Below are 26,726 nucleotides of genomic sequence, written 5' to 3'. Positions count from 1 at the left end.
CAAGTCCGGTGACAGCGCGGCTGCCCAGCCCGACCCATTCCGCACACGTCGGTGCCCGCGCGCCGGGGTAGCTGCGCAGGGGCTGCCGCATTCCCCGAGTGTAGTAACCGCTCCCCTAGTTCCGGGTGGTTTGTGGCCCCGCCATGGCCGCGGCCAGCGGGAACCGAGCTCGGGATAAGTACTCGGTGCTGCTGCCCACCTACAACGAGCGCGAGAACCTGCCGCTCATCGTCTGGCTGCTGGTGCGGAGCTTCCAAGAGAGGTACCCCGGGCCCGGCTTCCCCCGCCCGCCCAGGCCTGCCGGCGCTCCCTCCCCAGAACGGTGCTGCGTGGGTCCCTGCCCCCGGGAACCCGCTGCCTCTGTGCCGGATCCCGCCGGGGGCTGAACGTACGCTGGCAGCGTGCGGCCGCTCGCAGCCGGGACGGGACGGGCCAGCCCAGCCGAGCTTGGTCGCGGGTCGGCCGCTGTTACAGTTAGTCAAGCTCCGGCCGTCTGGACCGCTGCTGCGGTGTGAGCGGAACCTCCCTGCGGCCACGGGCGCTCCGCGTTAGTAACCTCTCCAGCGTCGCTTTTCCCGGGGCCCTAGGGGAGGTCAGGTTTTAACGCGGCTGTTTGTTGTGGTAGTGCCTAACACAGGCCCCCATTGTGTTGGGGTCACACCTGTAGAACAAAACTGCGGTGCATGCCCCAAGAAGCTCACAATTAAGTCTGGGGTTGCTTTTTGGAGCTCTTTGGCTTTTTGCATCGTTACACACACACACACAGATTTTTGAAAATCTGAGCATAAATACTCATATAACTAGTTGGTCCCTGTCCATAAGAATTTATAAAGTACTAGCAATAGCCTAGAGGGATAATAAAGTCATTCATGGTGTGAAAATGTCTAAAATCTTTCTGTTAGCAGTGGAAAATGCTGTAGCTAATTGTGCCTTTCTTCTAACAGTGAAGAGTTCCTTCAAAATTACTATAAACAGAGTACAAATGTAGCATTTATAATCACCCCTGCACCACTATGAGGAAAAATTACTAGATTAAGGGACCAATGATCATTTTAATACCCAGAGCCTCACTGGCTTGTAGTAAGACGATGAACAGGTTGGTACTGTTTCAATTTGCTGTGAAGCAACTGCATCTTAAGATGCAAGTGAAACAGGAGTACATTAAAACATGTCTATAAAAGCTGCAACTTTTTGTATTTCTAGCTGCTACTGGACCACTCTGCATTTTGTTCTCCTGTTTCAAGCCTTTTGAAACAACATTGCTGCTGAAATTGGCTTCCCACATGTTCATTTAAAAATAATTGTCATTTCAGTGGAAGCAACTTTGAAATTATAGTCATAGATGATGGAAGCCCAGATGGGACACGGGAAGTTGCTGAACAGTTGGAAAAGATATATGGTTCAGATAAAATTGTGAGTCGTATTTTTTTTCTTTGCTTTTATTTTTTGTTGAATTGGGAAGTATTTAAAGTGGTTAGAATGGGGGATTAGAGTTGGGGCTTCTGAGTGCAAGACCTGGCCTTTTTTATATCCCTGAGCAATCTGTTTAACTGTTGTGACCCAGTTTACCGTACAATAAAATCATAGAATCATAGAAGTGTAGGAATAGAAGAGATATTAAGGGGCCATGATGGTAAATGGTGATGATAGTAATAATAGCAGCCTCACAGGAAATATTGTGAAGCCCCATGAATTTGTTTACAAAGTGTTTTCAGTACTTTGTGCACATACTTCATTCTGGTCAAAGAAATTATGATGATTGTACTTGGCCTTATTTAAAAGAAGAGATGAGAAATAGATAAAGCTGAATTTCACTTTCTTTGGCTACAGGTGTGAGTAACTGCGTAGATGTATGTTAGTCTACTCTTGATAATTTACTTCTTATTAATTAGTATATTTACTTAGAAGAACCTTCTAACAGGATTGTTAAGGGTTTCTGTTCTCTGTATTACTACAGAACAATAGTGTGGAAGTATATATGGTGAGGTAAATATCACTTTAATTCATTCAGAGTTTGAGTATTAAAAGATGCTTAATTTCAGTGATAAAAGCACATAAGCATACTATGGTCTGAGAACTAGAAGTTCAGCTTCATTGTTCTGAGCAACAAAAAATGTAGTATGTTTTATCTCCCTCTTTCCCCCACCTCCTGGGTCCACTAATTGGCAGTTGTAAATTTCATTTTCTGGGACTGAAGTTTAAGATTGTGTTAGTGAATTGAAATAATCTTTTTAAAGATTGTGTAAGGAGACGTGTGTATATGGAGTTTGGAGTTGTTTGTTGAATTTTCTATTGCTACTTTGTATAAAACAGTTATACCAAATGCAGGTCATTATTTGTCTCTAAGGCCCCCGATCCTGCAGTTGGCTCCATGTGAGCTGACCCTTGATAGAGTGTGGAGCCCCATATAATTCAGTGGAACTCCATGCAGACATAGGCATCTGCTTGCCCTGATCTAACACAAGGAAAATGAGAGAGTATCAGTAAAAATCAGTTATGATTTCTTTGTAGTCCAGTTTTCTTTGCTTCCTGAAATTAATTGTGGGTAGTGAGCAAAATCAGTTCTGATTAATGCATAAAGGTCTATTTAAATATTTTGATGGTGCTTCCTGTTTGCTAGGTAGTAACTGTATCCTGGTCTCAGGAAACTCCATTAGTGAAGGTCAAGAAGTTTGGATGCTGATGAATCTACTTTTGATTTACTAAAATTGGCTGAGAAACAGAGGAATGGAGATTCCTACACAGAATCATACAAAGATTTTGGGGAAAAAGAAAAGAGAATGAAATAACCACTCTATAGAAGCTCTAATGATGACTGACTTTTTACAGGAGGTTTATCCTTGTCCTCCTTTGGTTTTCACACTAATGTTCATGATCTTAGACACTTATAATGTATCAGAAGAAGCCAACATTTTCAAATCAAGGAGTCTAAAGTTAGGCTCCAAAGTCCATATTTGGTTCACCCTTTGCAATGAGCACCCACCAACTCTTATTAATGTCAGTGGGAATTTCGAGGTGCTCAGCACTCTTGAAAATCAGACAAGAATCTAAATATAGAGTTGTGTCTAACGTTAGACTTTTTTTAAAAACAAAACAAAACACTTTGACCTAGAAACCTAGACTTGTGAAGTGCTGAACTCCCTCTGACTTCTATGGGAGCTGAGAACGGTCAGCACAGAATCAAGGAGGTGGTAGGTCATCCAAATAAAATCTTACTGATGATTTTCAGTAAGATGAGTGACTATTAAGCTGAATTACACTTATGTGTAAAAAGTGTATATTCAGTACCGATTATCTTAAGTCACTCAGATATTACCTCTTAATATGTCACCTCACAAAATTGGTGGGGGAAATTGTGCATTCAGCTTTGTAAGAGAGTATTTCAAACAGTGGGTATTGGGGGAGGAGAGTCTTAAGAAAACAGCCGGAATGACTTCCTTACATAGCAGTTCTTCAGTCAAATTTAAAATAGATTGGTTTTAATCTAGTTTATATATCCAGTTAATATAAATGTTTCCATTGAACCAGTCTTTCCTTAGATGAATTTGATTCTCTGTACTATCTGGATATTTAAAGGAAAAGTATCTCTTTCAATATTGGTTCAACATCTTGAGCTATGTAATGATGGCATGTCACTGAAAGTGAGAGAAACTGTAGTCTCAGCTGATTTAACTTTATTAATTTATGGCCTAATCCCCTCCCCCCAAATATCTTGCAGCTTCTAAGGCCCAGAGCAAAAAAGCTGGGATTGGGTGAGTACTCATTAAGCTTCTGGTTTAGAGTAAAACTTCCTGCTATCTGTTTTGTTTTGGTTTTAGTTTTAACATTCCATAGGAAGAGTCATAGTGGAACCCTCAGACAAAAATAAACATTTTCATCTAGTAATTATAAGCAAACAAATGTGCAGTGATTTAAAAAACCACACACGTTATATTATAGTGAACTTACAACAAGTTCCCCACAACCTCAAACCTGCCAATTGTGGTCTTGGCCAGTCTACATAGTAGCAGGAAAACAGTTACTATGCTCATCCTTCTTCTCCTGCTCCACCTGCTTACTACGCAGTTGGGTCCTAAATTTAGACAAATTGCCACTTGTACAGGGCAGACTGCTGTGCTCACATGGTACCCCATTGACTCAGTGAAGTCACTAGGGCTCTGCGCAAGTGTAACGGTCTATCCATGTGCAGCAAATTGCAGAACTGGGACCTTGATTTGTTAAGGTCTTCAGAGCAGGGACTCTTCCCTACTATGTGTTTGTACAGTGCTTATTGTGGCTTGGATCAATTTAACAGGACATGTTGGTACTACTGTAATTCAAATCATACATTTCCCTTAAGGATCAAGTCATGCAAGTTGTTGAGCACCATCCTCCCCTATTAAGTTCATTGTGAATGTGAAGTCTTTTAGGCACATTACAAGAGTTGCTTATCACATACCAGAATATAGTCCTAATTTTGGGGCCAATCCTGAACCACTGTAATCAGTTCTAAGATTGCTGTGAATTTAAATGATCAAGATTGGGCCTTATGTAGCTCCACCGTTGACTCATTACTACTACTCAAGGAATATACAGACCATGTCTGTTTTTCATTGTTACTTTAAAGGCAAAAATTAAGCATCTGATAATTTTCTTACTCAAGTGTAAACATTTATCACAAAACATACTGGGGGAAGATTAGTCTGTTCGAACTCATGCCAGATTTCTTCACCTCCAATAATTGAAATGGAAAAAGCAATGGAACACAACTTAATGAAAATCAGTATTTGTCTCTTCCTGAACCTCGACACTCCCACTCCCACAAGCTGGTGAAGTATTTCAGGTGCCCTGTTTATTGAATATTGTGCAGTTAATCTACTTGTCCCACAGGAAAAGTTTAACCTGGTATGTGCCAATACCCAAAAGGGGAACAAAATTCCAAGTCTTGATACTGAATTGTCTGTATTTAAAGTCACCTTTTATATTCTCATATAGATATGAGGCCCTAAGAAACCTAGGTATCTTTTTATATTCTACCTAATTTTTATCCTGACCTTGGTTATGATCCTCTGTTCTGTGTTTCAAAGAACAAAGTCCTGTATCTATTTATATTTATTAAAATTGGCTTGGTTCAGAGTTTTTAATGCACCCTGTCTTTCCTGTAATAAGTTTATTTACTAATTATATACACTGCATGGATCAGTAACATTCCTGGCTTGTAATTTTGCAAACATTGTGAGAAAGAGACAAGCGATGAGCTGTTCATTAACTAGAAGTAGAATTCCCTGTGTAAATGCTTGATATGAGCACCAAGGTCCACATCTGGATGCATGCTTTTTAAAAACTGACATTTACATTTTGGAAAATTTCTAGGAGGACAGCAAAGTTAATCTGAGGTAATGAAGAGCATGTTCCAGATTTTGATTTCAGTTATGCCATTGTAGCATTACTGGAAAAAATGAGGACTTAAAACAGCATCACTGAAATCGGAAAGTGGCCTTCTTGAGGAAAAACGTGGATACCTTAACTTGTTCTGTCTCTTATTGATATAGATGAACTGATTCATATAGTGTGGTTAAAACAAAAAAAATTAAATTGAGGAAGGAAAGATTTTTAGCTTAGGCATCAGATGGAGCATTTTCATAAATGTTGACTGACTGAACAAAGTAGAAGTTAATAAAAAGTATCTCTAAGATCAGTGGTAAAACTTTCAAAAGCAACTGAGTGAGTTAGGTGCATAAGTCTATTTTTGAGTATTTTGGGCACTGTGGAAAATCTTTTCTGTATTGACTATCCATTTACCAAGTGATGTTTTTCTGGTGATTTCTACTGCAGTGAAGTTTGTCCTGCAAAGTTTTACACTTTTGGAATCTAGTACTGATATTATTGGAGAAACATCAATCTTCAAACATTAAGAAGATTTTTCTATCCTATTTAAAAAAACAAACTCAGGAGCATTTACTTAATCGGCTTTTGTAATATAATTTTGAGACTTCATAGAAAGATTGAATCTGCTTAGAGACCTGTGTGCATGTGAAGATAGTGATGAAATTATTTCTATGATGTCTTCACCAGGCACTGCTTATATTCATGGAATGCAGCATGCCACAGGGAATTTCATTATTATTATGGATGCGGACCTCTCGCACCATGTAAGTTTATATCTTGTGTGGTCTTTTTTTTTTCTTGGTAAGTGTTTTTAATTAATTGTTACTGACTTGTTTTTCTTTTTCTTCTTTTCCCACCCATCTGCCTGTTTTCAGCCAAAATTTATTCCAGAGTTCATCAAGTGAGTACCATTTTTAATATTCGGAGTATAACTTTTAAGCTGTTGAAGTTGTAGGTTAACATTTGAATACCTTCTATTACTATGTGACTACCTCATTGAATCAAAAAAGCAGCAACTGCAACAAGAAACATAGTCAGGGCAAGGATTTGGGTGGCTCTAATAAGACCCAAATATTTCTGAAGTACCAGTACACAGACATTAATCTTTAACTCCAGCAAAACTCCCATAGACTTCAATGGAAGTTTTATTTGCTTAAGGACTACAAGAACATGTCTTTAAAGGAAGAAAGAATGAATGACTAAGCACTTATGTTTCTCCTTTAACTGGTTCTACTTTGAAAAGTAACTTAGTAAAAATGGTATCTTTTTACCCTACTGTTCTGCTGCATGTGTGCAGTTAGCATTAGAGATGCTGAGTTGAATGACTGACTAAATTAAGTTTTTTTTACTGCTTTGTATTCCTGTTGTCCCTGCAGGAGCCAGGATAGTGAAGAGAGAAAGTTGTATTCTAATCCTGCTAGTGCATCATCAGTAGATGTGTTTAATAAGTTACACCTTTGCAAACTAGTTAAAGGCAATGGGGTTGCACAGATTAATTGAGGTGGGATTTGGTTTCCAAGTGATGATGCACAAGAAGGAGAGATCCTACATTGATTTTTGCAGGGCTTCCAGTTCGAAAAACATGTTTTTTTTACTTGCAAACTGAGGATATTTGATATGGAGTCACTGATAAACAATAATCATGAAACTCTGCAATGCAGTTATTAATTACCAGAGTAGAACCAGACTTTAAATTTTGTGAGATAGCTAGATAGAACAGTTATGGCTATTATTTATCATTTTGAGAATAGAGGTATATGTATAGTTAAAAGATCAGTCAAAACAATTAAAGACTAAAATTAGATTTTATTTTACAATAACAGTCCCTGAACAAAAGTTTTGTTTTCACTGACTCATTCTGGATCTCTGTTAAAAGTTGCAGTACCCAGTTACAAAATAGAGTTAACTCTTACTAATTATGGAACATTTTTTTCTTAACGTTTAAAGTTGTATAAAAAATAATCAAGAGCAAGTACCTTCAAAGTTACGGGTGTCACTGTTTATAGTTTTCCTCTTTCTGGGATGTAATGCAAGACGATCTCAAACAATGGATTCTGTATAATATTCTGCAGAGCTAGGTATGGTGGGGGGTGCAGGATTGTATCAGACTTATCTTTTAATTTCCTTGTTACTGTCAGTTTGTGTTTTTATTTAAATATTTTAATATGTATTTTTTTAAAAAAATCTCCATTTTACATTGGAGTCTAATTTCTTTTGCCTTTTTTAAATAAGTAGGTCTAGATAAATTATTCATGAAGCAGTCTTTGAAGTTCTGTGAGATAGATGGTAAAAAGCATCACAAGATTCTCTGAAATAATCCTGCTTTATAAGAATGTAAAGAGAGTAGTTTAAAAAGGTATATAAATGTATAGTGCTTATAACCAACATAATTATTGCCTTCATGGCAACTTCTGTCCCACCTTGTTTGAAGGACTATAAAATATAAATTTGCTTTAAACTGATACAATGACTTTTCATGTTTGAAATAAATTGTATTTCCTGAAGAAAGCAAAAAGAAGGTAACTTTGACATTGTGTCTGGAACTCGGTATAAAGGTAATGGAGGTGTGTACGGCTGGGATTTGAAAAGAAAAATAATCAGGTTAGTATTCTTACTTATATATTTGCAGATAAGAAAATTGCTGCAGATAAGAAAATTGCTGCTCAAACTTTTGTCAATAATTTCAAAGAAAAGCACTCTCAACCGATAAATCATCATGTCTTTCATCTCTGGGACTCCCCCTTCCTGGGAGTCTAAATTGCAGATCTGTGTGAACAGGACTAGATCTCAAATGACAAGGAAAGAATGTTCAGTGGTTAAGGCATTATAGCCTAGGACTTGGGAAACCCGGCCTTAATTCCCTTCTCCACCAGAGACTTGCCCAGGTTCACACACAGAAAGTTACTTAGCTTCTCTGTTCCCCATTTGTAAAATTAGGATAGCACTTCCCTACCTCCCAAAGATGTTGAGAATAAAGGCTGTGAGGCACTAAGATAAAACAGTGATGTGGGGACATATAAGTACTTTAAACAGAACAGTACTTCTCATCACAAAATAATATTTAATAATAGAATATAAACTTGTATGCCTGGTAATTTTCTGGCTAAGAAAACATCAAGAAAAAACTTAACCATGTGATCTCTATGGGACAATTGGACTACTTAGGTCAGAGTTGGAACACTACTGTGGGTAAATCTGCAATGTATCAATTTGGGACAATTTTTGGCCTTGCCACAAATAGAGCACTAGCTTCTATTTGCTATTTCCCTTCCTTGCCACAGATGAAAGAATTGGCAGCAGTGTTCTAAGTTCATAGGTGTGTACCTTTACATTTAAAGACTGTGCTGGCCTTTCCCATGGACAATAAACCACTCAATCTCCTTATGGTTATAATATTGTCTTTCATTTATTAAGCGTTATCTTACATAAGTTTTCATGTTAAAATTAATTACCAGCCTATATAAACCATTCCTTAGATCTTGCCAGAAAGGCCAATACAGTTCTAACTATGGACAGTTGGAAATCTTTTTTTTTCTAAAGAGAAGATAAAATAAAAATGCTGAAAGTCACATATATACATGGAGATCAGCTTCTGAATTCTGTGGTGGACTTGTAGTCACTGAGGGCTGTATCAACAGGAGTAGATTTTTTTTTTCTCCATATAAAATCTTGCTCTTCTCAAATTTGTCTAAGGTCTGTTCACTCAAAACAAGTCTGAATTGGTTGGTCCTCAAAAGAATTGGAAGCAGATGTCCTGGTAATCATTTTGAAAAGGAGTTGGCACCACACTTATTATGTTTAGAGTTTTTTTATTTTAATGCTATTTTATTTTTATGAGAGACGAAGGAGGGGAGGTAATATCTCTTATTGTACCAACTTCTGTTGCTGAGAGCAATGTTTTTGAGCTTACACAGAGCTCCTTGTAAGCTTCAGGTGATGTGGGTGCTTTTTCCTCTTGGGTTTAAGTCAGACCCCATAGGAACTGGTGAAGATAGAACAATCATTCTTAGACAGGAAACTGTGGTAGAGTTCAGGGTGATATAATATTGTAGCAATGTTAAATCTGAAGAGAAGAGCTGCATTCTTTGAGAGGGACCACTCGCTTGCTAGCTAATTGGATAAGGTAAAAACTAAATGGGAACCCCAAAGCAAGAGTTGGATACCTTAGAATAAATGGAAATTTTTTTTTGTACACTTCAAACAATTCACATCAGTCTATTCACTTACTAAGTTTCTGATAATCAAAAAAAAAAAAAATCAGAAATGGCAGGATGAGTTACCCTCCTCTTCCTGCCAACCAAACCAGGTTGACTACAGCAAAAGCCTGGAGGAAGTGGAATGTACTGATTCTGTTCGTATATTGGCTATATAGAATTACTGTCTAGAGTCCAAAGTGTGCTTGAAGCCACAGAGTTATACATGAAATCATGCCCCCTTACAGTTGTGAGACCTTAGGAATGACTTGCCCACAGTCACACTGGAAACCTTCTTGAGGCAGGATCTGAACACAGATCTTCTACATCTAAGTTCAATGTCCTGTCTGTTAGGCCGTCATTCTCCTCCCATTACAGGTGAACATGATCCAAGCAGAACACAAATCTGTCTAAAATTATATTGCAAAATATTTTATATTGCAATTTGCTGTGCAATGCAGTATAATGTGTGGTTGTATATGATAATTCTGCTATAAACATGTAAAAAGATAGTAAATCTGGCTTTTTAAAACAGCGTTTTGTTTCTTAAAGAATATTCAGTTATCTGTATATTCACTTCCAGTTGAAAAGCAAAATGTGTATTTACTGATCTAATCAAGTCTAGTGCAGTGAAAACCTATTTAGTTATATAACTTTCCATATAAAGAAATAAAAGCTTGCCTTTTTTATGTTAAAATGGTAAATTCTTTTGTGGAAACCCTGCTTGTGCTTTCTAAACTTTGTTTTGAGTGGTTATTGACATGCTTATCCTCTTTGACAGTCGTGGTGCCAACTTTGTAACTCAGGTTTTGTTGAGGCCAGGTGCATCAGATTTAACAGGAAGTTTCAGGTACATGCCTCTCTTTTATTTTATTTTATTTTTTTTAATAATTATGAAGTTGTATTAAAATTTTCTCAATTGTTAGCTAAGAATATGTATTGGGAACTATGATATCTATTAGAGTAAAGAAAGATGGATAGGAGTCATAAAACTTTCTAGTGACTATTTTTAATGTTAATGTGCGTAGGCTGTAAGTACAATGCCTGTACATGTTATCTTTGTATCTGAAATCCAAAGTTTTGCCACAGGTTTCAATTTCATTTTAATTTACAGGTTATACAGAAAGGAGGTCTTGCAGAAACTAATGGAAAAATGTGTTTCTAAAGGATACGTCTTCCAGATGGAAATGATTGTTCGAGCTAGACAGTTAGGATACACTATTGGAGAGGTACAGTGAAAGCATAGAAAATCACATTTCAATTTTATACTGTAAATGTGGGTAAGGGCTATTAGAAGCAAAGAAACTACCGAGCAAGAACTCATAGGAAGTGTCATTGCAGCTATAGACTTGGATTCCCAAATAAGCCTAAGGGGGTTATGCACACAACTCTACTTCTCCAACATAATTAAATCTCACACTTGCACTCATAGCTGATATTTTTTGCTACCTTTGACTCACTCTTCAGACCTTCACCTCCTGCCTCCACTTGTCTCTCTGTGCAGGATCTTGCATAATTCTTCTAAGAGAAAATTGACAAAATATGATATTACCTTCTCTGTCCCCTTGGTTTGCTTTTCCTTCACTTTCTGTAGCTCTCTCTCTCTCCTCCTTCTCTCCTGATGGATGCAGAAGTTTCTCATCTGCTCTCTTCCGTTCTCCTCTCCACTTGTCCCAGGGTCCCCAGCCCATCCCTTGATCTCCCTTGCACCAACTCCTAGCTTCCATTGTCCACTTGCTAAATTTTCAAACCTCTTTGTAGTTTCTCACGATTGGGAGACATCTGCAAAGTTACCTCATTATCCTCCTTTAAAATCTCCTTAAAACTCTCCTTTGCCGGGATGCCTAAAAAATACTTGACAGCAGTTAGGCTACTGATATAACTGCTGATTATGATGACCAACAATGTCTTTTTGTTTGCTTGTACTTCCCCATTCTGTCTGTCTGCCTCCTGTCTTGTACTTAGATTGGGGCAGTGATAGTCTTGTGTTCTGAGTTTGTATAGTGCCTAGCACAGTTGGGCCCTGGTCCGTGGTTGAGGCTCCTAGGTGCTACAGTAATGCAAAAATTAATGATGATAAATCCTCAAGCTGTATGCACTCGTGACACATTTAAAAATGTATAAATGTAGTTTAAATCATATATATTAGAACCTTACAAATATTTGTTGTTTCTGACAGATTCTTCCTGGAAATGCTTATCTAGATACAGATCTTTAAGGCCCTGATTTTCAGAAAAATTAGGCACATAGATGTGCATGCAGATTAGGTAATTGCAGATGCTAGGATCTAAATTAGGCACATGTATGTGTATGCTCACACCATTGCAGAATCTGCACACGAAGATTAGGATTTCAGTTCTGTGCATATTTTAAAATTCAATAGTAGTCAAAGTTGAAAGTCAAATATGAAACTTGGCCATGAAAAGAAAAAAATAGTTGATATCTACCAACTCAAAAGAGAACAGTTATGTGGTGTGAAGCAAAGTTGGCATATGCCATAACTGGATGGCCTCCTATGCTTCTCTGTTTTATTTTGCTTCTCTTTTGTACCAGATGTGAAATTCATTTCAATGCACAGGATGCACATTTTGGTGGTATATGGGTTACGGCTTTTGCACTATGTAAATCATTACCATTTAAAAATATCATAGAATCATAGAATATCAGGGTTGGAAGGGACCTCAGGAGGTCATCTAGTCCAACCCCCTGCTCAAAGCAGGACCAATTCCCAACTAAATCATCCCAGCCAGGGCTCTGTCAAGTTTGACCTTAAAAACCTCTAAGGAAGGAGATTGCACCACCTCCCTAGGTAACCCATTCCAGTGCTTCACCACTCTCTGAGTGAAAAAGTTTTTCCTAATATCCAACCTAAACCTCCCCCACTGCAACTTGAGAGCATTATGCCTTGTTCTGTCATCAGGTACCACTGAGAACAGTCTAGATCCATCCTCTTTGGAACCCCCTTTTAGGTAGTTGAAAGCAGCTATCAGATTCCCCCCTCATTCTTCTCTTCTGCAGACTAAACAGTCCCAGTTTCCTCTTTCATAGCGTTTAAGGCCAGAAAGGACAATTGGATCATCTAGTCTGACTTCCTGTATACCAAAGGCCATTACATTTTACCCAGTTACCCCTATATTGAACCCAATAACTTGCACTTGTCTAAAGCACAACTTGTTTGGCTAAAGCATATTTTCTAGAAAGACATCCAGTTTTGATTTAAAGTGGAGAATATAACATTTCCCTTGGTAGTTTGTTCCAGTGGTTAATCACCCTCACTATTAAAAATTTGTGCCTAATTTCTAATTTAAATTGGTCTGGCCTCAACGTGCAGCCATTGGTTCTTTCATGTTATGCCTTTCCTCACTACATTAAAGACCCCTTTGGTGCCCAGTATTTCTTCCCATAATGGCACTTATACGCTCTTGAACAAGAAGGTGTAGTCCAGCAACAGTTTAGGAGGTAAATTCTAATTCTGTAGAGGAAATTGTGCCCTGAGATACCGCGTTGTGCCCTGAGATACCGTGAAGTTGGATGGCTTGTGAATACAAAATGTTCTCTTTCACTGTTCATGGAATGCCATGCCACTTTAAGCATCTTGCACTGACTTCCTCTCCAGCATGGAGTTACTGATTTATTTTTTTTCCCTAGCCCAGCTAAATATAACTGTTGAGGTGCTTATCAATCTTGTCAGAGGGATCCTAGTGAGAAAGCTGGGGGAGTTTGTTGGATGTCTTAGTTTATGTTCTTCTTTGGCTAGCTGTTGTTGTTGTGAGAAGTAGAACTGTATCTGCCAGATGATTGCTTTGGCCTCTCTTGGCATAGGCAGCTGTGCCTGGAGATGAGACATACTCAGTTCTGGCACAATAACAAGGGTGTGGTGTGTATTTGTATTACACATGCCAGCTGATTTCTGATTGAAACTGCCAGTTGAGTGCAAATCCAATTTTTTTATTTTATATGCTTCTGCAGAGTTAATGTTGTTGAACTTGGGCCCTGGAGTATTCTTATTTAACACATGCTTTTGTATTAGAATTTTAAGAGTTCTTATAGAATTGTAGGACAGGAAGGAACCTCAGTAGGTCATCTAGTCCAGTCGCCTGAACTGAGGCAGGACTAAGTATTATCTAGACCATCCCTGACTGGTGTTTGTTTAACTTGTTCTCCAATGATGGAGATTCCACAACCTCCCTAGATAATTTGTTTCAGTGCTTAACTATCCTGACAGTTAGAAAGTTTTTTTTCCTAATGTCTAACCTTAGTCTTCCTTGTTGCAATTTAAGACCATTGCCTCTTGTCCTGTCCTCAGTGGATAAGGAGAACGATTTATCACCATAATCTTTACAAGACTTTTACATATCTTGAAGACTGTCCCCTCTCAGTCTTCTCTTTTACAGACTAAACAACCCCTATTTTTTTCAATCTTTCCTCATAGGTCATGTTTTCTAGACCTTTAATCATTTTTGTTGCTTTCCTCTGGACTTTCTGCTATTTTATCCACATCTTTCCTCAAGTGTGGTTCCCAGAACTGGACACAGGACTCCAGCTGAAGACTTATCAGTGCTTAGTAGAGTAGAAGAATTATTTATTGTGTCTTGTTTACAACATGCCTGCTAGTACATCCTAGAATGACGTTTGCTTTTTTTGAAACAGTATTTATTACATTTTAACTCTCTCATTTAGTTTGTGATCTGCTATACCCCCCAGATTCTTTTTTGCCATACTTCTTCCTAGGCAGTCATTTCCCATTGAGTATTCCTTCCTAAGTATAGTACTTTGCATATATGCTTACTGAATTTCATCCTGTTTATTTCGGACCATTTCTCCAATTTGTCAAGATTATTTTGAATAGTAAACATATTCTCTAAAGCACTTGTAGCCCTTTCCAGCTTGGTATCGTCTACAAACTTTTTACGTGTACTCTCTATACCATTATCCAAATTATTTATAAAGATATTGAATAGAACCATGCCCAGGACAGATCCCTGTGAGACCTTACTCAATATGCGCTTCCAACTTGACTGTGGATCATTGATCATACTCTCACTGTTTTCCAACCAGTTGTGCACCCACTTTGATAGCTTCCTCTGCACTATATTTCCATAGTGTGCTTATGAGAATGTCATGTGAAACAGTATCAAAAGCCTTACTAAAGTAACGATGTATCACATATGCTGCTTCTCCCCATCCACAAGAGTTGTTACCCTGTCAAAGAAGGATGTTGGGTTGGTTTGATCTTGTTATCTTCTAGGTGTTTACAGACTGATTATTTGTTCCATTATCTTTATGAATACCACAGTTAAGCTGGCTTGTCTGTAATTCCCTGGGTTAGGTACTATATTTGCCCTTTTCCAGTCCTCTGGGATCTTGCTTAATATATGGAGATATGCCTATCTCATAGAACTGGAAGGGACCTTGAAAGGTCATCGAGTCCAGTCCCCTGCCTTCACTAGCAGAACCAAGTACTGTCCCTGACAGTTGTTTGTTCCCCCCCCCCGATCCCTAAATGGCCCCCTCAGGGATTGAGCTCACAACACTGGGTTTAGCAGGCCAGTGCTCAAACCACTGAGCTATCCCTCCCCTCAATCTCTTGCATCCTCCACATGTTCTCAAAGAAAATTGCTAATGGCTCAGACTCTCTTTTCAGCTAGTTCCTTTAGTATTCTAGCATGTATTCCATTAGACCTTGCTGACTTGAAGACATCTAACTTGTGCAAATAATTCTTAACTTGTCCTTTCTCTACTTTAGCTTCAGATCCTATCCCAGTTACATAGATGTTCAGTATATTAGTCATCTCATTGCTGCTATCCCTTTTTGGAGAAAACTGAAACAAAAAAGTATTTAACACTTCTGCCGTTGCTTCATTTTTTCTATTGTTGTTTTTCCCTCCTCATTGAATAATGGGCCTACTTAGTCCTTGGTCTTCCTCTTGTTCTAGTGTATTTGTATCATTCTGGCAAAATAATGGACAGACAGAAGTACCTAGGTGAAGCAATATGTTTATAACCTTCATGAACAGCAAGTGAATTTGGACAATAAGTTTGTATAACTGACGGAACTAAAAATTCTGTATTTTAAGCAACTTTTTTTCTAATAACATAAACAGCTTGTTGAAGATCCATAGACCCAAGTGGATGTTGCATACCAAATGTGCATTGAATACAAATACTGTGTCTGTTACGTCAGTGAAGTTGAGCAGAAGGCCACTTCATGATCCCCCTCTTGCCAGTGGTGAGGAATTGATGTTGGAACATGAAGCAAGAACTTGTTTAACTCTGCCACTTCCAATTATTGCAGTCTCTGCCTAAACCACCCCAATGGACTTTTTGCCTCACTGACCCAGTAGAAATTTAGAGCAGGAGGTTGGCTGGGACTTCACAGCATGTTGTGACCCTTGGGTGTCCATTTCATTGATCCTTTCTTTGAGAACAATTTGTTCAGAAAACTCAGTGGCTAACGATAGAGTAATATTTTTAGACCTGTCTCTAGGTGTGATCAACCATACACTCTAGTATCTCAATCTTGAGGCACAGTTAAGACTGATGGGTAGAACAGTGATGATAAAGAAAGCAGCATGATCCCAGATATTTGCCCCATTTCCCTTACAAGCACATTCTCACAGCTAAAGGGGAAAAGAATGGAAGACAAAATAAGCAGTACAGTGAGACCAGACACAACTATACCTAGCACAGCATTCAGGGACATCAGAAGATGGCATTCAGCCACAAATCAGTTGCTAGGAGAGGCTCCAACAACAAAAGTTAGGAACCACCAATGCAGATTCTATCCATCTTTGGAGACTACAGGTGTTGTTGCTAAGTCTCTGCCTACCTGAGGAACCCGTCTTCTATTCTTGTCTCCATGTGGAAAAGCACAGTAGTTTTGCTAATACAACCAGCACACTACATATTTAAATCTGTAATAGTTTCACTTTTTAAATGTTGATATGCTGTGTTCTGAACATACTAATTGTGCTAAATGTAATATAAAATGCATAATAGATTTAAAACTGTGTTTTCTTTATATTAATGAAGTTAAATTCCTAAAATAATTAGAATAAATTGTTCTTTTTTTTGTTTCATTTGTTTGTTTTTTTTGTTGTTTGGTTTTTTTTAACAGGTTCCAATATCATTTGTGGACCGTGTCTATGGAGAATCTAAACTGGGAGGCAATGAAATAGTGTCTTTCTTAAAAGGACTGTTAACTTTGTTTGCAACTACATGATAAGAGCTTACCCTAAGTTAATTCTTATTTAAAATGCAACATTCTCATGAGTTAAATGTAATTTTTAAAATACATACAATTGTACAAGCTTGCTGCTTTGCCTAGTTACCAGGAGACACATCACCTATTTGTGATTAAGTGAACCAACAATAATAAAGCAAATAAACTGTATCACAGAATATTATTTTCAAATTAGATGAACTAGTGTATTTATGAACAATGTCTAACAACGAAAACTCACGCAGTACAGTTTTTTTGTACGAATAATGAGGTGTTAATAAATTAGACCACACTTCAGTTCTGGGCTATAGATTTCTGTTGAAAAGTGTCGTGAGACCTTGTGTGTGTGAATTATAAAGTGTGCAAATTAGCAAGATCCTACTGTATACAGAAAGATGTAGTTTTTCTAAATTATATTCTAACAAAATATTTTGTCTTTATTCCAGACTAATACTGAAAATTTCAGTCAGACATACTGTGTTAAGAATAATACACAAATAAATCCAAATAATCTTTTGCATAAAGCTTGGTTGCATGCTTACATTAGAAGTTAATAATCTTATTCATGTTGAAGTTAAATATGGCTTTTTAAAAAAAGGAGAGTAATGACAGAAAACACAGGATTTGTCTTATCTTTGCCTTGGGGTTTGTAGATAATTGGAGTTTTATATATACTTGTACCAATAGCTGTCCCTCTTTTTCCCAACAAAAGTCTACATAGAATGTCAGAAAGACCATTTTCACAAAACTTACAGTGGAGCTGGAGAAAAGTAAGACTGTGTGTAAAATGACAGTGTTGGGTTGCTTAGGAATTTCCTAATACAAATGCTTACAGGGACTTGTTTTTTGTAAACCTGCTATTAGATAGAAATAAAAGCCTCTTTAAAACAGAAATACAAAGATATACAAATGTGGACTACTCTAGTTTTTTGTGACTGATTATAGATCATTTTTTCTTTAACTATCTTATACTCTTTAAACTTTTATTTTTAAAAAAGAGACCCATCCCACCCAAACCCATAGTGACATAGGCCACAATTCACTTCTCTCTGAAATCTGTAGAGACCCCTCGTGTTGACTTCATGTGGGAAGGCTCTAACCAATAGTTTTCAATGGAGAAGTTGTATTTGTTCTAGAAGCTGTCGAATGAAGTATAGACAGCATAGTTCTGTATTTTTTCGATGTTTCACTGATGACTTATAGGTGGTGAAAACTTCATAATCCTATTTTGTTGTGTGCAATCAAACATCCATGGGGAGGAGGAAAGCAGAGGATGCTGTTGTTCTAAGAATTTTAAATATAATTAAGACAAGTATGTCTCAGCCTCTGAAAAGAATTGGCTGTAAAGTACAAATACCAAATTACATGTAAAATAGAGTACTATCTAGTTGTGAATTGTAATAGAGTGTATAACTGGTACTGATTTAAAAATACATTCATTAGAAAAATTAGGGCAGCAGGGAGACAAAGCAGCCAAAGAATGAAATAACACTTCATTAAATATAATTATTTTTATTTAATTGTTTGCATTCTTTTATCTTGGCAGATATAAACATCTGATCTATGGTTCTAGTTAACAAAATGAAACACCAGAAGGAATATTAGATTAGTTCACACTTGAGATATTTACAATATAAACAATTTCTAAGCAGCATTTTATCACTGGGACATCTACCATCTATTGGTGTCATAGCCTCCTTAAAGTTGTATGTATTCCAATATTTTACTTAGTTTAAAAGTTTTGTAAGTGTTCAGAGGAAATAATATTAATCAGTTATTTTTTAAAAAACATTTGTGGTCACAATTTTTTTAATTTAGTTGCAGTTGGATTTGACTTAGCCATCTACCTTGTAATATCTTGTCTGTACGTCACATTTCTAACGAATTATGTCCATATTTATATATTTTCATTTGGTGCACTCTAAGGCCCTGATCCTGCAATGTACGCAAAGGTGGGCAAGCCCAATGAAGTCTGAAATTAATAGGGGCCACCTATGGACATTTCACTTGCAGGATCGGGGCCTAAAACATAAAATGTTTGTCACTACTTTTATGTTAAATTATAGGTCTTTTTACTCCAAAAATATTGTTTCCATGTCACTGTAAAGCTTTAAAATGAGCTAAAACATATAATAGGCGTGCAGTGAGATCACTATTGTCAGTTATTTGTGATCCAACTGCAAAACAATGTGGCCTAGATTTTCAAATGTGTGTAATTGGATTAAAAAATGTGTGCACCTGACTTGTGCACACAGTTACTACAGTTTGCTTATGAAAGGTAGGTGTCTAACTGGTCATGTCTTTGTCCAGTTTAATTGATTATCAATGCAAGTGTGGTGATCGTATATTCAAATTAGGCACACAGGTGCCTGCACGTTTTTGTTTGCAGAGAGATCTCAAAAAGTGGAACAAAATCTCTAATACTGCTTCATAAGCAACATTTATCTATATAGAGAACTTTTCTTACTTATTAATTGTAAATTTAACTTTTCTTAGTCTTTACAAAGAGTGGTATTGAATAGCATGAACAAAGAAAACCTCAGAGGAAAAACTAAAATGCCCTTGGTATCAGTATGTGGGTGGGCAGATAGTGACCTTTTTGAAATGACAATAGAACTTCACCAGTGTGAAATTCACACCTTGGTGAAGGGCTGTTCACCAGGGTCCTGCACCCCTGGAGTCCCATGGTATCCCTCAGTGAGGTTGTGTAGGCCCTCTGCACCATCCGTATGCTAGAGAGTGGGTTCTCTATGAACAGGCCCCTGTAAAATGGAGTGTTGGGAGGGGTAGTGGTTCCCATTTAAGTTGGGGGCTGAAATAGTGGTTGCAGCTATGCACCCTGTCCACAAATTGGGAAGTGAATTCCTTCCACTCCTGCCCACGATGGAGTACCCTGTATGAAGCCTGTTTACTCATTCTTTGTGTATTGAGTGAATGTCACCCACTGTTAACTAGCAAACCCAACGGAGATTAGTGAGATTTGCGAACACACAACTTTTTATTCCCCCACCCCCTTTAGATTGCATGACTGTATGCTGACAAGACAATGTTAGTTCTTCAAAGTAGTATAAATAGTGTATTAGCGTCGTTATTTTCATGGTAGAATTAGACAAAGTAATAAAATCCTTTCAGTGCCCTGCTACTAAATTTTTGAGAAGTGAGGAGAAAACACCAGTTTGTTTGAGAGAGCCCCCTTCTGCTACCTCTTAGAGGCAACATGCAAAGGAATGAAAAAAAAAATTCATGTCTTATAACAAAGGCCTGAACACTATTAAAAATAAATATTTTGCACTGCTTTTACATTAGCAATATTGATTTTTGTCTAGTATAAAAGTCACTCTGATAACTCAACAACTTGTCAACTGACAAGCAAGAGAGTAAAAGTGGAGCAATTGAGGGGAAAAAGTCACTATTCAGAACATTGGGGTAGTGGTTGTGTGGGTTGACACATTTATATAAAACTTCTGTGAATAACAGTTGGAAAGAGAAAATTTTTGTTAATGTTTTGACCCCACTGCTCTTCTAAAAGCTCAGCTCAGAGTTGTTGTAGCTATCCAGTATGTTCTCCAGGAAAAAAACAAAAATGACCATTGTTGATATTTCTAAGATTTAAAAAAAACAAGTGCGGGAGGGGGGAGAATTAGGCAGCAGCAGCTCATTTTGTTTAAAAAAAAAAAGAAAAAGAAAAATCAAGTCCCTTTTAACCTGGTCTTAAAAGCCTGCACTTCTGAAGAAGCAGCTCATGTTTGTTCTTAGACTCTCTCTCTGGAAGTGCGTACACATGGTAGGGTTGCTAGGTGTCCAGTGTTTGACTGGAACACCTACTTGAAAAGGGACCATGGCGGTGGAGCCGACCAGGCTGTTAAAAGTCCGCTGTGCCACTGACTGGGGGCTCAGGGCTAAAGGAGTCTCCCTGCCTGCCCTAGCTCTGTGTGGCTCCCGGAAGCGGCCGCCGGCCCCCTGCAGCCCCTAGATGCGTGGGCAGCCAGGGAGGCTCCATGTGCTGTCCTGCTGACCCTGAGGGATGGCTCTGCAACTCTCATTGGCTGGGAACCATGACCTATGAGAACTGCGGGGGCAGTGTCTCCCTCGCTGCCCATGCATCTAGGGATTCTCAAACTTTTGTATTGATGACTCCTTTCACACTGCAAGCCTCTGAGTGTGACCTCCCCCCCTTATAAATTTAAAAACACATTTTAAAATATTTAACACTATTATAAATGCTAGAGGTGAGGCAGGGTTTGTGGGTGGAGGCTGACAGCTCATGACCTCCCCCTCCCCCATGTAATAACCTCATGACCCTCTGAGGGGTCACAACCCCCAGTTTGAGAACCCCTGATCTAGGGGCTACAGGGACCTGGTGGCCACTTCCCAGCACTGTGGTAAGCACCCCGATCCCTCTCCTTCACCCAAACCCCCTGCCCCAGCCCAGAGTCCCCACCCACACCCAGACTCCCTCACAGAGCCCACACCACCCCAGCCCCCTGCTGAGACATGGAGCCTTCTCCTGCACCCCCAGCCAGAGTCCTCAACCCCCCCCCCCCACATCCCTCTGCCCCAGCCCAGAACCCTCTCCTGCACCCTGAATCCCTCATTTCTGGCCCCACCCAGAGCCTGCACCTCCAGCCTGGAGCCCATACCTTCCCCACATCCCAACTTCCTGTCCCAGCCTGGAGCCCTCTCCCACATCCCAAACCTCTCATCCTTGGCCCCACCTCAGAACATGCTCCCCCGCCGGAGCCCTCACCCCCCTCCCACACCTCAACCCCCTGCCCCAGCCTGGTGAAAGTGAGTGAGGGTGGGGGAGAGTGAGCAATGGAGGAAGGAGGGATGGAGCAAGTGAGGGCAGGGTCTCGGAGAATGGATGGGGCCTCTGAAGCGGTGGGGGAGCGGTGTTTGGTTTTGTGCAATTAGAAAGTTGATGACCGTAACAGAATTGTCTACTGTGAATGCATGCCCAAATCCATGTCCTAGAACTGGCCTAAGCATTGTTGGGAGAACAACTGCTCACCTTCTCTCTTCCTCTGGGACCATGGAGCATTTTTTCTCCAATCAGGCTTCTCCAGGTTAGTGGCTAGAGTAGCCTCCCCAATTTTAGTATACCCTCTGTTCTTGGGACTGGAAGAGTTTCGCAGCAATGGATCCTCTGCTCCTGACCCTCCTTAGGTCCCAAACACTGTATTGTGCAGCATAGGAAGCCCCCATGACTGCAAGCTCTACAACCAACCCCAAATTCACCATTTTGTGCAGTGAAATGACACTGGTTGCACTGCTGGGGGATAGGAATAGAAGTGCAACTGATGTGCATGCTAAAGTCAATATGTCAATGATAAATAGTGCAATGTTATGATCAGCTGGTCAGAACTTTAATGGACATGTTTTTTTAAAAGAAAGCTAATATTTGTCATCTTTAGTGCCATTTATAGTCTTTTTTTAAGGGCCACTAACAATGTTAAAAATGTATGCTGTTTTTGAGGTAGATGGGCCAAAATTATAAAGATATAATTTCTTCTATAATGGGGAAAATGCCTCCCCTCTTCCCCTCCCCCCCGACCTTTACATAAATCATACACTTGAAGGGTTTGTCTTTTAACTTTTTAAAAATAAATAATTATCTTTTGGTTAGAAACCAATCATTGAAGATTTCAGACAAAAAGGAGATACTTTTTAGAAAACTGCATACATGTGAGGGGCTTATAATGTGAATTGTTTTACAGTCTTATGAGTGTTCACTCCTGCAAAGACTATGATTTTCAGCAGGGTTTATGTTGAAAATCCTGAGGGGGAAGATGGGTAAAATTTATTAAAACCGACTGCAAGTGTTGATCTCAATATCTGTTTTATCGTCATTTCATACATTTTAGCTATTCTGGTGTTATTACATTGCCTACATTTATATACCACAACATCATAAACATTATGCACTGCCCTGCTCTCAGGAACCCATGTGCCCTGTGAGACCAGCAGGCCATGCTAAGTCCTGGTGTGAAGTCAGGGATGTTACAGTAGGAATGAATTTGGCTCAGCATGCTTAATGGTAAGAAGGAAAGGAAGTGCCTTGTACTTTGTATCAAAGACGCTCCCCACCCCCAAACAGCTGATTGGCTAGCTCCGGTAGCAGGCAGGAGGCGGTCAGTCCTCAGGGACTGGGAGCTGACAGATATAATGCAGGGCCTCTAGATCGGGCAACTGCAGAATGGAGACTTGTTGACTATGGGTAGGGGAAATAAATGGATTCTCCTTAGGGCTTTCACAGAAGGCTCAGTCCTGAAAATCCACAGAACCACTTGAGCATGTGCTTTACTTCGAGCATGTGAGTAGTTCTAATGAAGTTACAGAAATACTTGTGCCTGAAGTTAATGCATGTGCTTAAGTATGTTGCTGGATTGGGGCTTGGTGCTTAGCACCTTGCTACATTGAGCCTAGTACGACCCAGGCATTGGAGTATTTAGCTCAAATAAGTAAAGTTACATATTTGTGGTAGAATATTTAAGGGTTTGGGGGCTGTCCACTTGCTAAAATTCAAATACCCTAAATTTTGGTGTGAAAATTAGAGCTGCTGTTTGAGCAGTTCTTCCACTAGGCCTCATTCTTCTCCCTCTGTCCTAAAACAAATCACTTCACTCCATTACACAACTCCATGATTTGTTTTTTAATCAATGTAACTAAGCTGGTGCTGCTTCAAATTTCTAATTCCTTATGTACTGGAAAGTTGTTTGTACATGATTAAAAAAAATAATAGCTTACCAATTATGTTTACATCTATAAATAAAGCATATTTAATTATATAAAATCATGGTACCAAAATTATGGCATAACTATCCAGAACAATTTTTTTCTTGGAATATTTCTCACCTATAATAGCATTTGAAAGGAACATAGAAGCAGGTGAAAGTTTGGACCTAACAACATTACTTGTATTCATTTTGTAGATGTGGAAAATCCTGTGGATTATAAGGTCCTGGGTTTTTTTAATAGGTTGGGCACACAATTACACTCACAAATTGGCTAAGGTCGTTTGCACATACAGCTACCTGATTTGCATGCCTGAATGCCTGGGAAATTAGACATAATTTTATGTCTCAAAATCAGACCCTAAATCTACATTATTTTTAATAAAGTACTATACAAATCTTACTACTACTGGGTTCTGCAAAAATAAAATGGTCTTTACTCCCTCTGCTGTCCCTGCAAGTCCTTAAACTGTGCTGACATTGCTGATGCCATTTTAACTTTAAAGTTGTTGGGGTTTTTTTTTTTTTTAAGTCTTATTACCTTTACTCCTATTCAAAACACAAAAGGTAACAATCTGTTTAACAAAAAATAAAATTTCTTATTTCAGTTCTTCAAATTCCTATGAGAATTAGAATTATTTAATGCCTTAACTGCAGCAAAAAGGTTTCATAAGAGCTTCCCTGTTAGTGGACAGTGTACACAGCCCTGATTAATTCCCTTTCTATTTTGGTTTCCTTTGCATAAGTCTCAAATGCCAAATGTTGATCTTTGTGCATTATACTCTTGTACCTACAATATAACCCCATATGAGTAAAAATAGGTGTTTCACAATAGCTTTAATCCAGTGGTTCTTAACCTTCACTGCAGCCTGCACCCCTTTGGTTCTCAGAAATATGTTCTCACACCCCTTATCAAAAATCATTGAAGTAGGTCAGTTCTTTAAATCTAGATATACCATAACTATAGAATGAAAGAGAGAGAATTATTTATTTTAATTTCACAGTTAAAATTTAACACAGTAATAGTTAAAAATGTATAATGTTAATAAATATATAGGTTTGTTGAAACAAAGGAGTTGTACTTACGTGTCTGTGTTTAATTTGTGTTTGCTATGTTTTACCTTCTAAAAAAATCTGGCATGTCTCGCACCCACAGAAAGGACATCTTGCATCCCCGGGGGGTGCGTGCACCCCAGGTTAAGAACCACTGCTTTAATCTGTGTCTAAAACACACAAACTTCAGGCCATATCTAGTTGCCAACATACAGACATTGACTCATCCACTGAAGTATCTAGAAAATTCAATGCAAGATTGTACAAATTTTTAAATAACAATACAAAATTAGTCATGCCTGATCAATAATAGAGTGAAATACTGGTCTGACTTAACTCAATGGCAAAACTTCACCTCCATTTTGTGAATAGCACCTAGTTCTCCTTCTGACTCCAGCTTGAAAAATTGAAGCATGTTGTTTTGGTTAATTTCAATGTTTCCAAAAACCTTTTGTGCTTTTTCTTTCCCTGATCAAAGCAATTTGCAAGAAAGGATCCAGATGATCGGTGAAAGAGAAAATCCATTTATGAAAAAAAGATCAATTATGAAATCACTGAAGTTAGGATTTAAATTATACTTTTTAAATTCAAGTTTCTCACTAAGTAAATTCAGTGTTTATGAAAGGTGCTGGACTGACAACAGGGGAAACTTCAGCAGCATACACAGAAGTGATTTATCTCAGTTAATGGCTGTACAAGCTTCCTCACTAATATGCCTTATCTCTAGGAGAACACTTAGATTTCTATGCCCATTTAATCCGTGGTCCCTGTTTTAAGACTACTAGTTGTGATGTCCACTAGGAAGTGGATGAAGACTGAGGCCACCAAACTGCGCTTAGGGGATTTTACTACTATCTTCAGATGAAGTGATCTAGAAACGACTCATTATTCCATTACCAGTCCCATGATTCATCCAGTCAAAAGGTAAAATTATCAAAAGCACCTAAGTGATTTATGTCCCATTTCCAAAAGTGATATAGGCACTTAAGAGCCCAAGTCTTCGTGAAAGTCAAATTTTACGCAAGATTCTATGGTGTCAAGCTTGTTTGACCTGGCACATGACATAATAGTTCCTCATCTAGGAATAATTATTGTACATTGGTTTAAAGGCCATAAAAATACTGAAGTCTGCCATTTTGGACTTTCAGGTATATCTTTTATGAGGACTGAGACCTGACTTCTCTTTTTGTTGGTCTACATGAGGCTACACCTTAAAACCACTCAGAGATGAAAACTGGTGCAGAATGCTGAGCTCACTTACTGACTGGAGCAACATATTGGAAGTATATGACATTTGTGGTCACTGGTCTGCACTGAATGTTCCTTGGTCTGTGGGTTGAGTTTAAGGTGTTGGTTATGACCTACAAAAGCCCTGAATGGCCTGGGACCAACCTACCTAAGGAATTACCTTTCCTCCTAGGCCAGGGGTAGGCAAACTTTTTGGCTTGAGGGCCCCATCGGGGTTCCGAAACTGTATAGAGGGCCGTTAGGGAAAGCTATGCCTCCCCAAACAGCCTGGCCCCTGCTGCCTACCACATCCCACCCCCTGACTGTCCCCCTCAGAACCTCGGACCCATCCAACCCTCCCTGCTCCTTGTCCCCTGACTTCCCCCTCCTCGGACCCCCTGCCCTTAACCGCCCCCCCCCAGGAACCCCACCCCCATCTAATCCCCTCCCCTGCTCCCTGTCCTCTGACTGCCCTAACCCCTATCCACACCCCCACCACCTGATAGGCCACCTGGGACTCCCATGCCTATCCAACTGCCCCCTGCTCCCTGTCCCCTGACTGCCCCCCGGGACGCTCTGCCCCTTATCCAACCCCCCCGCTCCCCATGACCTTACCATACCACTCAGATGACCAGGACTGGCAGCCACACCACCCGGCCGGAGCCAGCCACACCACTGCACTGCCCAGCAGGAGCTCATAGCCCTGCCACCCAGAGCGCTGGAGGCATAGTGAACTGAGGCTGTGGCGGGGGGGACAGCAGGGGAGGGGCCAGGGACAAGCATCCCCAGGCAAGATGGTCCCGCAGGCCGGATGTGGCCCATGGGCCGTAGTTTATCCATCTCTGTCCTAGACCATACTGCCACAACTGTGGTCAGCAGAGGCACTTGAGCTGGATCCACCTCATTATAAAAGAGGGAGGGCTGTTAGCA

At 39.3% G+C, this 26,726-nt stretch overlaps 1 protein-coding gene across 3 annotated transcripts; it reads left to right on the top strand.

Annotated features, from left to right (window-relative positions):
- Positions 1-23: 23 nt before the first annotated feature.
- DPM1 (dolichyl-phosphate mannosyltransferase subunit 1, catalytic) lies at positions 24-17,306 on the top strand. Of its 3 annotated transcripts, none has more exons than XM_050918152.1 (9): positions 25-262; positions 1,314-1,413; positions 3,719-3,752; positions 6,055-6,131; positions 6,243-6,268; positions 7,873-7,968; positions 10,342-10,410; positions 10,675-10,789; positions 15,665-16,669. In XM_050918152.1, exons 1-9 carry the CDS (start codon positions 144-146, stop codon positions 15,680-15,682), a joined length of 654 nt encoding a protein of 217 aa, XP_050774109.1. In that variant the 5' UTR covers positions 25-143; the 3' UTR covers positions 15,683-16,669. The 3 variants fall into 3 exon arrangements, with proteins under 3 accessions (XP_050774108.1, XP_050774109.1, XP_050774107.1); XM_050918150.1 differs by lacking the exon at positions 15,665-16,669 and adding an exon at positions 16,678-17,306 and having other exon boundaries at positions 26-262; XM_050918151.1 differs by lacking the exons at positions 10,342-10,410; positions 15,665-16,669 and adding an exon at positions 16,678-17,306 and having other exon boundaries at positions 24-262.
- Positions 17,307-26,726: the final 9,420 nt, after the last annotated feature.

This window comes from Gopherus flavomarginatus, chromosome 11 (assembly GCF_025201925.1).
Source record: "Gopherus flavomarginatus isolate rGopFla2 chromosome 11, rGopFla2.mat.asm, whole genome shotgun sequence".
Taxonomy (NCBI): Eukaryota; Metazoa; Chordata; order Testudines; family Testudinidae; genus Gopherus; species Gopherus flavomarginatus.
Note: the sequence above shows the minus strand (reverse complement) of the source record. Positions and strands in the feature narration are given on the sequence as shown.